General features: G+C 37.1%; 1 protein-coding gene across 1 annotated transcript in view; it reads left to right on the plus strand.

The window, feature by feature from the left end:
• PKHD1L1 (PKHD1 like 1) overlaps window positions 1-12,982 on the plus strand; it is a 152,064-nt gene that overhangs the window by 68,897 nt on the left and 70,185 nt on the right. The window contains exons 35-42 of the mRNA XM_024739724.1: window positions 779-967; window positions 1,719-1,889; window positions 2,434-2,660; window positions 3,744-4,728; window positions 8,680-8,928; window positions 9,633-9,782; window positions 11,205-11,379; window positions 12,334-12,490. Of these exons, the coding sequence (XP_024595492.1) occupies window positions 779-967; window positions 1,719-1,889; window positions 2,434-2,660; window positions 3,744-4,728; window positions 8,680-8,928; window positions 9,633-9,782; window positions 11,205-11,379; window positions 12,334-12,490 (2,303 nt within the window). The remainder of the gene's footprint in view (window positions 1-778; window positions 968-1,718; window positions 1,890-2,433; window positions 2,661-3,743; window positions 4,729-8,679; window positions 8,929-9,632; window positions 9,783-11,204; window positions 11,380-12,333; window positions 12,491-12,982) is intronic.

Here is a 12,982-nt window from a genome sequence, read left to right on the forward strand (position 1 = left end):
TATCCACTTGACATAGGGGGCCACATATAGAATGAATCAGCAAGCAGTAGACTTGAGTCTAGAAGGCTAGGCTTAGGATTTCCGAGTTCAGGAATTGCCACTTGGTTTTACTGCAGTATAGAACCTCCTGAATTACTATAGTTTGTTTTCCATTATGGGTTTCTAAATAAATATTCAAATAGAAATTATATAGATTTTTGCGTGCCTCAATGCCTGAGAAAATTTTTGTGTTTAAAGAATTGATCAGAGGGCTTCCCTGGTGGCGCAGTGGTTGAGAGTCTGCCTGCCGATGCAGGGGACACAGGTTCGTGCCCCGGTCTGGGAAGATCCCACGTGCCGCGGAGCGGCTGGGCCCGTGAGCCACAACTACTGAGCCTGCACGTCTGGAGCCTGTGCTCCACAACAAGAGAGGCCACGACAGTGAGAGGCCCGCGTATCACCAAAAAAAAAGAATTGATCAGAGCTTTTAAAAATATTCCATGTGACATTTCTGAACAACTTGTTTATTGACTCTGATCTTTTTCAAATTGCCTCTCGGTCATCAGTTTTGGAGTTGTGTGGTTTATCTTTTCCTTAGCTTCTCATTATGTTACTTTCCATTATTTCTGTTTATTTTTATTATGTGTTTAAAGTAGACATGTAAAAGTTTTACAATGTTAATTAAAAAGTTTTTTCACTCGTGGCTGTATAAAAAGGAAATATTTTCAAAGATAATTATTAAGAATTTTTACTCCTTTTCCTTTTTTCTTTAAAAATATGACTCAATTCTTGCTCCCAGTACACGGATTAGGTTACGCCTGGTCACCATCAGTCTTAAATGTGTCTGTGGGAGACACAGTGACATGGCATTGGCAAGCACATCCATATCTCAGGGGAATAGGATATAGAGTTTTCTCTGTCTCCAGTCCTGGAAGTGTAATTTATGATGGCAAAGGATTTACCAATAGAAGAGAAAAATCTGCATCAGGTATGTTTCCGCTTTGTTGCGTTTTGCATCATGCTTCTTTTTCCCAGATATAATAAAAAGAAATTTGTTTAGATTTAAAATACTTTTGCATAAATCATATATACAAATACACAGAATGATTTAGCTGGCATTTTATTGCTATAGTAAAAATATTACAAATTTATAAAATATTCCAAATGAATGTCAGCAAGGTATTTTATACATCAGAGATGAGTTCTGATATCAGAAATATCTCTATTCATTCTGGAATAATCAACCAGAAAAATATATTGAAACAAGCGAAATACAAAGAAAATTGAAGTATGTGTTTTAATCATACCAATCTGAAAGCAAGTATGAACTTCTGTTGATTGGAATCAGCTTTAAAATCAGTCTTTCTTCTAGGACAACTTAGCGTACGGTGTGCTTTTTAGACTGCCTGTTTTGTTCTACACGTGTAGCAGTTTGAACTTTTTACTCATGAACACAAACTGTTTTTCATTGCATGTTGAGTTTTTCTTTAAGATTCTGTGAATTATGCCAGGTTTAACATGGTTTCTCTAGAAAAATTAATGCTGGATCTTGCCTTCCTAGAATATAATTTCATTATACAAGACAGTGTCATTTCCTTACTACTTCCTGTTGAAATATCACATGCATGAAAAATAAGAAACCTGTCACCTGCATGCACGTTTGAATGATTATTTCAAATTTCTTTTCAAAGATGCATTAATTGCTTGTATTTATTATGTTCAATCTCATTTTATGGTAGGTTCATTTTCTTACCAATTTACCTCACCTGGAATCCATTATTATAGCAGCGGGTATGTTGATGAGGCCCACTCCATTTTTCTCCAAGGAGTCATTAACGTTTTACCAGCTGAAACCAGGCACATTCCCCTGCACCTGTTTGTGGGTGGCACTGAAGCCACATATGCTCAGGGTAAGAAGGTTAAAGGTAGAAACCCTGTCACTTCGGTGACCCAGGGTATATGCAACCTTTCTGGAGTAGGAGGCAGATGACTGGGGCTAACTGTCTCTCACTAGCCGCATGACCTTGAATAGGTCGGGACTGCTCTGAGACTAGAATTTATTCTATAAAATAAGGGGATCATGTTAATGTTGTCCTGTCAGTCTCCCAGAATCCTTATGTGCCTCAAATGAGATGTTAATGTGAAAAAGTTCTGATACTCTGTAAGTGCCTGAAAATATATTAAAATGTGAGATGATGTTGTTTTATTTTCCCCATAGGGTCTGGCCTTAGACAAATTGAAAAATAAATTAATTTTTTATTCACTCTTTACTGTATCATCTTTGTCCAGGTCTTTCTTTTAACTTTGAACCGCCTGGGTCTCCTCTTGTCATTTGGGAAAAAAAGACTTACCAGAATACAAACCACCATCATCAAAATTAGAGTAATGCAGTCTGAAAACAATTCTTGTTTTAGAATTTCATCCATGACTTACAGGCAATTCTTTTGTCTAAAGGAGGACCCGTGAATTTGCGCTTAGGAAGCTCTGTGACAGGCTGCCTGGCGACAGAACCCCTGTGTGGCCTGAACAGTACCGGGTTTGCACATTCAGATAGATTGCTCTTTGAGCTTTCAAGTTGTTTTTCACCATCTATAAGCAACATTAGTCCATCCATCGGAACACTAAATGAATTGATAACAATTACTGGACGTGGCTTCAGTAATCTCACATGTGCTAATAAGGTAAGAATATAAAGATCTCCTTTTTACTTCTGTATACACAATAAAAGGAAGATGTTTCATCCATAACCTCGTAGTTTAATTTATGACAGCTTAATTGTGATATAATTCACACACCATACGACTCGCCCATTTAACGTGTACAATTCAGAAGCTTTTGGTATGTTCGTAGACTTGTGCATCCATCACCACAGTCAATTTTAGAACATTTTCTTTGCCCCAAAAAGGAACCCCACAGTCCTTAGATATTACCCCCAACCCCTCCGTACTTCCTGGCCCTAAACAACCACTAATTTTTCTGTCTCTGTGGATTTGCCTATTGTGCATATTCTTATAAATAGAATCATACAATATGTAGTCATTTGTGACTAGCTGTATTCACGAAGCATAATGTTTTCAAGGTTGATCCATGATGTACCATGTAGCAGTACTTCATTTCTTTTTATGACTGAAAAATATTCCACTGCATAGTGTATACATTTTATTGATCCATTCATTAGTTCATGGACATTTGGGTTGTTTTCACCTTTTTGGCTATTATCAATAATGTAACTATGAACATTTGTGTATGATCATAATTTAGTTTAAGATTAATCCAAGATATGCCTTAATCAGCCCCCAAATTAATTTCATGAAAAAAAAGTTTGCACTTGATCGATTTTTTAAAAATTTATTTATTGATTGATTGATTTTTTGGCTGCATTGGGTCTTTGTTGCTGTGCACGGGCTTTCTCTAGTTGCGGAGAGCGGGGGCTACTCTTCGTTGCGGTGCACGGGCTCCTCATTGCGGTGGCCTCCCTTGTTGTGGAGCATGGGGCTCTAGGCGTGCGGGCTTCAGTAGTTGTGGCTCGAGGGCTCTAGAGCTCAGGCTCAGTAGTTGTGGCAAACGGGTTTAGTTGCTCCATGGCATGTGGGGTCTTCCCGGACCAGGGCTCGAACCCATGTCCCCTCCATTGGCAGGCAGATTCTTAACCACTGCTCCACCAGGGAAGTCCCCAATTTTTAAATTTAGTTGTTGCTAATACAAAATTTAAGTTCACACTAGAGTAATGTATTGACTTGTTTTCATGTTCATTTTATTTTCAGGTTACAATTGGTAGCTATCCCTGTGTTGTAGAAGAAAGTAGTAATAATTCCATTGTGTGTCATATTGACCCTCAAAACTCAATGGATGTTGGCATCAGGGAAATTGTCACAGTAACTGTCTACAATCTGGGAACTGCTATCAACACACTGTCCAGTGAATTTGATAGGCGATTTGTACTTTTGCCAAACATCGACGTGGTATTACCAAATGCAGGGTCAACTACAGGAATGACAAAAGTGACCATAAAAGGCTCTGGATTTGCAGTTCCTTCTGCTGGTGTACAAGTCCTTATGGGTCATTTTCCATGTGAAGTTCTGTCAGTGAATTATACAGCCATTGAATGTGAAACATCTCCTGCTCCGCAGCAGCTTGTGAAGGTAAATCTTCTGATCCACGGAGTGCCTGCCCTGTGTCAAGGGAACTGCAGCTTTTCATACTTAGAAAGCATCACTGCTTTTGTAACAAGAATCTCCCCAAACACCGTCAAAGGATCTGTAAAAGTTCTTATTGAAGGAGAAGGTTTTGGCACTATCTTGGAGGACATTTCTGTTTTCATTGGAAACCAACGGTTTAGAGCAATCGATGTTAATGAAAATAACATCACTGTTCTTGTGACTCCTCTTCCGGCTGGAATTTATCCTCTTAGTCTTGTGGTGGGAATGAAAGGCTTAGCTCTGGGAAACCTTACTGTCAGCAGCCCCCCAGTAGCATCTGTCACACCAACTTCTGGAAGCATTGGTGGTGGCACTACTTTGATGATCACTGGAAATGGCTTCTATCCAGGCAACACCACAGTCACTGTTGGGGATGAACCTTGCCAAATTATTTCTGTCAATTCCAGTGAAGTCTACTGCCGTACCCCAGCAGGGACAGCTGGAAGGGTCAGTGTAAAGATCTCTGTGAATGCAGTCGCTTATCCACCTCTGTCATTTACGTATGCCTTGGAAGATACTCCACTTCTCAGAGGAGTTATCCCAAGTACAGGTACGCCAATACCTGCTTTTTTGGTGTCTTGATATACTATGATCAGTAATATTTACTAGCATAGAATTGGAATAATGTTTACAAATGATTTTTAGGATATGTTTTTAGACAAACCCTCTTAATCAATACATAGGATTTGAGTTCTGTGTAGTCTCTATTGTGTGATTATTTTTTGCACATTCTTGGGATAAAATTTTTGGCCAAATTCCCATTTCTGTTTTAAAACAAAATCCCCATTAACTTTACCTAAATTTCAAAATGAGGAAGAAATAGATGGATACCTGTGGACTAAAATTGGTTATTAATTTATGTCACTAATGTTAATATGACAGGCAATACCTGTTAAACTTCATAAGTAGTTCATCTTATTAACATTGAGAATTTTTTAGAGTATCTTGTTTCCAGGAAACTACAATTGATTTTTAACTTTATTAACACAACAGAATTCCTTTTAAGGGGGTAATTGGCCCATTCAGGTGGAAAAAATATTATAAAATAGGATTTACTTAATTATTTAGTATGACTTGGTCTTCTGAGCTAAGAATAGATTGAGATGTCTTCCTGATCCTTTGTCATTATGTTATGCTGTTTCTGATCACCTTCAAGCTATTGGAATGCTTATCATCTATGTAATGATTTCTGAAGAGGCAGCTATAGTCTAATGGCTGAGAACATGGCCTTAATACCTGGATTCACACCTTGGTTCTTCTACTTTCCAGTGGTGAAACTTTGGACGAGTTTCTTAAAATATCAGTTTCCTTACACATGCAGATACCTTCCTCATAAGGTTAAAAAATCTCATTCATATAATGCAACGTAAAAGTTTCCTTTAATAAAGAACTTATTAAGGGACTTCCCTGGTAGTGCAGTGGATAAGACTCCATGCTCCAATGCAGGGGGCCCAGGTTCGATCCCTGGTCAAGGAACTAAATCCCATGTGCATGCCGCAACTAAGAGTTCACATGCCACAACTAAGGAGGCTGCCTGCCACAACTAAGGAGCCAGCGAGCTGCAACTAAGGAGCCTGTCAGCTGCAACTAAGACCCAGTGCAGCCAAATAAATAAATAAATATTTTTTAAAAAATAAATAAAATAAAGAACTTATTAAATGTTGGCCTTTTAAAAAAAGTCTTTGTTAATTTACAGTGCCAGGAAATGTATCAGGTTTGGGTAAGATGTATTCTGTGCCTTCAAGAAGTTTGCTATTGAAATTTTCTTTTAGACATCAAATTTTCTCATTTAGAATTTTAAAAAGCAAATATTAACAGTAGCAATGGCATACTTCCTCCCATATATTTGCAATCATTGCAAATGAAGAACATATTGGCATATGTTCCTTATTTCCATGAACCATTTCTGTCTCATCTCTCTTTGAATGTATCTTTCAAAACAATGTATCTGAAGATAGATGAGGGCTTCCCTGGTGGCGCAGTGGTTGAGAATCCGCCTGCTGATGCAGGGGACGCGGGTTCATGCCCCAGTCCGGGAAGATCCCACATGCCGCGGAGTGCGTGGTCCCGTGAGCAATTCTAGTTGAGCCTGCATGTCCGGAACCCGTGCTCCGCGAATGGAGAGGCCACAACAGTGAGAGGCCTGCGTACCGCAAAAAAAAAAAAAAAAGATAGATGAGACTTGTAGACAAGTGAGAACTGAGCTATTGGGTTGGCCAAAAAGTGCCTTCGGTTTTTAAGTAAAAATAAAAAGCACATTTTTCATTTTCACCAAGAACTTTATTGAACAACGTATTCACCCTTTTGTTCCAACTACTTTGCCGTTTTTCAGGCAACTCGTAATTCCATCTTCCCAAAACGTTTTGTCTTTTTGAGCAAAGAACTGGTCCAGGTGCCTTTTACAGTCTTCCAGGGAATTGAAATTTTTTCCATTAAGAGAATTTTTAAAGATCGAAATAAATGGAAATCCAAAGGTGCAATGTCTAGTGAATACAGCAGATGAATCAGAACTTCCCAGCCAAGCTGTAACAGTTTTTGCCTGGTCATCAAAGAAACATTTGGCCTTGCGTTATCCTGATGGAAAATTATGTGTTTTCTGTTGACTAATTCTGGACGCTTTTCATTGAGTGCTGCTTTCACTTGGGCTAATTGGGAGCAGTACTTGTTGGAATTAATCGTTTGGTTTTCCAGAAGGAGCTCATAATAGAGGACTCCCTTCCATTCCAACCATATACACAACATCACCTTCTTTGGATGAAGACCGGCCTTTGGTGTGGTCGGTATTGGTTCATTTCACTTGCCCCACGATCTCTTCTGTTTCACATTATTGTACAGTATCCACTTTTCATCGCCCATCACAATTTGTTTTAAAAACAGAATGTTTCTGTGACGTTTCAGTAGACAACTTCATGTGCAAATATGGTCAAAAAGGGTTTTTTTGCTTAAGTGGAACCCAAACATCAAAGCGATGAACATAACCAAGCTGGTGCAAACGATTTTCAATGCTTGATTTGGATATTTTGAGTATGTTGGCTGTCTCCTGGATGGTATAATGTTGATCTCAATTAATGTCTCAATTTGATCGCTATCAACTTCAACTGGTCTACCCGACCGTGGAGCATCGTCCAGAGAGAAATCTCCAACATGAAACTTCACAAACCACTTTTGACACGTTCGATCAGTCACAGCACCTTCTCCATACACTGCACAAATCGTTTTTTTGCGTTTCAGTTGGCATTTTTACCTTTCTTGAAATAATAAAGTATAATATGCCAAAAATGTTGCTTTTTTTCTCCCATCTTCAATATTAAAATGGCTACACAAAAATTCACCAATTTTGATGTCTTTTTTTAAATGCACGCTGATATGACAGCTGTCACATACAGTCTAACAAAATTGTTTCAAATGAAGTTAAAGACAACTAAGTGCTACTAGAGCCATCTTACGGAAAAAAAATTTCAAACCTTTTGGCCCACCTAATATTTTATTTACTGAAGAGGCAAGGTATACATCACACTTAGAACACTTCCATATGAAAGGTGAAAATACCAGAGAAGATTAAAAACTTAAGACCTGAAAACATTTTTTAATCTTGTATCTTAAAACTATTCGTAACTTGAAAGATCTCAATATCTATGGTCTTTAAAATGGCAACTTACATTTCAGTGACACTTACTATGGTCAATTATGTAGTTATTTTTACTGTTACTACTTGAATTAAAAGCAAACTAATACGTGGTGACTCTGCATTTGTAACAAGTTATGTTGATTAATAACTATTCACTTATTATTTAGGTACGTAGGTCTGTGTTTGGATGCCCTGTGAAAAATTCCATGTGTGTAATGCCCTCAATGCTTTTTGTCAAAAGAAGGAAGGAAGGGAACAGAAGGATTGAGATACTTTATTCTATGTACATTTATTCAAGGCATTAACATCAACATTCATCTATAAGTCTTTAAATTAATTCCTTGTTTCTGTATTTACTATCTTACACCTAATTATTTATATATCATAATTTGTTTATCAAGTCATATATATTGAAAATATTTGAATTAAGAAAAATAGTCCATTCATCAGAAGAGTTGCAAATATCAGGAAAGTACCAAAAGTTTTAAAAAGTAAACCTCATCCCTAAATATGCTCTAACCCACCACCCACTGCTCCAGGCATTCATTCATTCTTCAGACATTCTAGATCTTCTCTCTTTTCCATTAGCCTGAATTATTAGTAACTTACAACTTTCATCTGTAGAATGGACAGATGTGCTAGAAAATAATGGACATTGAGATAAATATCTTATAATCAAGATACCATAGACTGCAATGAAATTATAGCCAAAATGTATATGACATGACATGTACTGTTGGTATTTATATTAGTTTTAAAACACTGGATATTATTTTGTTTATGTAAGTACATGGGTATATCTTTAAATGCATGTGCAAGTATTGGAATTTAGGTATATATTTATATTTATATGGTTTGCTTTTTGTTTTTAAGGTCCTCCAGGGACTGAAATTCAGATCAATGGGTCAAATTTTGGTATTGATATCTTGGAAATTTCAGTGATGATAAATAACATTCAGTGTAATGTGACCATGGTCAATGATACTGTATTGCAATGCATTGCTGGAGATCATGCTGGTGGCACTTTTCCTGTTATGATGCATCATAAGACAAAAGGCTCTGCTGTGTCCACAGTCGTATTTGAGTACCCACTTACTATTCACAATATTCATCCAAGCCAAGGTACGCATGAATGTACCAGAACCTAGAAATATTTTATATTGTTTCAGTAAACATTTATTTAGAAAGAAACATATTCTTCAAACCCTGCTAAAATGTGTAGTTCCTATAACACACTAAAATATTTTTGTTTATGCATCAAATTAATAAGCATGCAAGGGTATCAATCATTTCAAAATATTTGTTTAATGCCTATATTTCTCTTGTGCTATATAATTTATTTAAAATTTAATATTATTGACAATGTCCAGGTTTTATTTGGAAATTGTTTTAAAATCATGTTTAGATATCACTGGCCTGTAATTATGTCTATCTAAATAAGTATTTTTTTTCTGTTTGAAAATTATTTTAGTGGTTAAAAACCTTAAGCATAACCAATGTGCTTTTAACTAAAATGGTAACTTTACATTTGTGTTTTGACTACTCAAATTCTTTGTGACATTTCTTTTAAATAAAATTTTAGTTCCTAGAAGTAGTTTAAATAAATGACCAGATGTGACATTTACTCAGTGAAGGTTTTAAAAAACTACAATCAAAAGAGATTCTGTTGCACTAATATAATATAATATAAATAATTTCAATTCTTCAAATCTTTTCATTTAATGAAACTTGCTTCCATTTCAGGTGTTAAAATAAAGTTAAATATATGTACAGAGGAGGTTTTCTTTTCATTAACTTTGTCTTTCCCTTTTATATGTCTTCACTAGGGAGCTTCGGTGGTGGTCAAACCATGACTGTGACAGGCACTGGGTTTAATCCACAGAATTCAGTTGTATTAGTTTGTACCTCCAAATGTGCAGTCAACAGACTGAAATCTAATTGCACAACATTATTATGTGAAGTTCCACCTAATAATGGTAAGTAGTCAGAAAAAAGAATGGAAGTCTTTGAGAACTGTTCAAATTTATAGAGGTGAGTCTGAATTTCTTTTTTCAATTTTTTGTATTCATTTGGGGCAATTGAATCACCTTTATGAATTTCCTGATTTTAAGCAATTTCTTCAGAATTTTGTTTTCTAGGCTTATAATATTTTCCAAGATTCATGACATTTGGGTTAGACTGAATTGTTTTTAGTAAATTGCAGTTTTTCAGTTTATCACATAAAGAACATGCCAAATGGAGAACATGTTTTTAGTTCCTATTGGAGTATTAACTTTCCCTTAAAGGGGGGATAGTATAATGGTTATGAGGATGAACTCCGGTAATTCGTTGCCAAGATTCAAATGCAAGCTATGTCTTTGGGCAAGTTATTCAAGCTCTCTGTGTCTTAGTTTCCTCTTCTGTAAAATGAAAATGATCCCACTAGCCTACTTATTGTGAGGCTTGATAAGTTAATGTATGTGAAGTGGATAGAATCGTATCTGAAACATGATATGTGATTTGCTATTATTATTACTCTTATTTATTTTTACTTAGTGGTTAAAAGTCTGGGCTCTAAGGAGCCCCTGAATTTGTTTTGCCACTAACTGTCACCTCAGCTAAGTAACTTACTCCTGTCTGTTTCAGTTTGTCCATCTATTGAATGGAGACAATATTAACCCTAGTTCAGTGGATTACTGTGAAGTTTAAGTATCTGGTATTTTAAGTACACAACAGATTTTAATCATCTAACAAAATTTAAGAAGAACTAAAGAGAATAATATAGATGAATAAAGGATATGGTTTATGCACAAACTTTTTTTAAAACATTAACAAAATGTGATGAAGCTTTTCTAAACGTTTTTGCTTCTTCTGACTTCTTAAAGAATACTGAAGAAAATGTAACACTTTTGTGACTGGGCTTACTTATCATTTCAACATCAGAGTTTGTATTCTGATTTTTTTTTTAGTGCAGTAATGCTATAAAGATTTGTCAAGGTTTGTTTACCTTAACAGTAGCTCCGCTTCTTTTTTCAGCGTTTTTGTATTGAGTTTTTGTAGCTTTTCTGTCTGTTACCTCGCTTTCAGCTGTCAGCGTGCTTGCTATTAGCCGTTCTTCCTTCCGTCCTCTCTAATTTGCAGTGTTGAATCCTCTAGGACTGGAAAACCAAACAGGCAGGTTTGTAGAATTGTCTATAATAAGAGGCTCTGAGGGAGGATCTAAGGGTTTTTCCCCTGTTGATAATGTGTGTGAATTTTGTGATGTGTTTGACTATTGCTAGAGATCTTTATTACTTCACGTAGAGCCTGTGAAAGTGACTTTGGGAAAAGGAAGATGTTATTAAAAATATTTGGGAGTTTTGGACGTGAATAAGGGCCTAATGGCAGAATCGAACTCAGTTTGATTCCTCTTATCATAGGCAGGGGACCCAAGCAAGCCTGTGAAGTGAGTGTGGTCAATGGGAAGAATTCATCTCAGTCCACGACTCCTTTTATATACACCATGTCAATGACTCCACTCATCACTGAAATAGCTCCCAGGAGAGGCAGTACAACAGGGGGCACCAGACTTACAGTCCTGGGATCAGGCTTCAGGTACTGTCTTCACATGCATATACATCAGTGAATCTTTCCGGACTCCAGCTGTTATGCCTGCTTTCCCGTGTGCCAGGACAGTGTTTGAATATAGTCATGTAAAGTCTACCCACTTGCTCAAAAGCCACACTACATTTACTGACTACATACTCTGTGTCAGGAACCTTTCTACCCCATAGAAACTTCCTGCCTTACCTTCTTAGGTATTGTTTAATACCATTTTATGGCTAGAAGACTAAAATTAGAGAGGCTAAATAACTTGCCCCAGATCTTAGTAAGTAACATCACAGGTATAAGTCACTTTACTGTTACACTTTCCCCAGAATCTCATCTCCAACCATCATCTGCTTCATTGGCTCAGTGAAACATCTCTTCATCCATTTCACTGTAACTGTTTAGGTTCCTTCTTCATAAACATATTCATTATTTTGGCTCAAATTTTATGTACTGCCCTATCATCATCCCTCAAGTACATTAAGTTTGACTTCACAACCCCAGATCATTTAAATCACAGCGGGCAATGTTAATTCCTCAAGTACCTGTAACTACCTTGGACTTGCATTTTTACATGGAGATTAAATTCCAAAGTCTGTGAATGTGACAAAAAATGTCACATAGGCAAGATAATCACTGAAAGTGTCTTACATAGGTGCCTGCTTGGAGACCAATGTAGAACTTCTCAATAATTTGAACCCAAGCAGTTTTTCTCCAGCACTGCAATACTTGCTAGTTTGTACAGTTTTATTTCCTGACCTCTCAATCTCTTTGTTTACTTTTTTCTCAACAAATATTTTGAAGTTTTACTACTGAAAAAAAGTGTCAGTCTGCACTTTGATAGCTCATAGGTAAGATCATTAATTTTACAATAATGTGTATGAATAATAGGGTTTGACAATGGGACCTAGACATTCGAGAAAAACGTCAATGTTTTGTTTTCTTTTTTTTACTTTACAGTGAAAATATACAGGATGTTCTTGTTACCATAGCTGAAGCCAAATGTGATATTGAGTATTCCAACAAGACATATATCATCTGCATGACAAATGCCCACACTCCTTCAGGGTGGGCTCCAGTGCATGTCAACATCAGAAGCATCGGCATGGCCAAACTGGTAACAGTGCTGCTGGATAGAGTAGTCTCAGCAATAGAAAAACTAGCCTTATGGGAGGTGAAGTAATTGGTAATGGAGTTGTTGGGGTTTTTTTGGCTGTGTTGGGTCTTTGTTGCTGCGCATGGGCTTTCTCTAGTTGTGGCAAGCGGGGGCTACTCTTCGTCGTGGCACGCGGACTTCTCATTGTGGTTACTTCTCTTGTTGTGGAGCACAGGCTCTAGGCGTATGGGCTTCAGTAGTTGTGGCATGTGGGCTCAGTAGTTGTGGCTCGTGGGCTCTAGAGCTCAGGCTCAGTAGTTGTGGTGCACGGGCTTAGTTGCTCCACGCCATGTGGGATCTTCCTGGTTCAGAGATTGAACCCGTGTCCCCTGCATTGGCAGGCGGATCCTTAACCACTGCACCACCAGAGAGGTCCCATTAATGGACCTTTTACTTTGTTAATGTCTCCAAAAAATAACTAAGATGTGACTATAATAAATTTAAAGTAGGTTA

Source organism: Neophocaena asiaeorientalis, unplaced genomic scaffold (genome assembly GCF_003031525.2).
Source record: "Neophocaena asiaeorientalis asiaeorientalis breed wild unplaced genomic scaffold, Neophocaena_asiaeorientalis_V1.1 scaffold66, whole genome shotgun sequence".
NCBI lineage: Eukaryota > Metazoa > Chordata > Mammalia > Artiodactyla > Phocoenidae > Neophocaena > Neophocaena asiaeorientalis.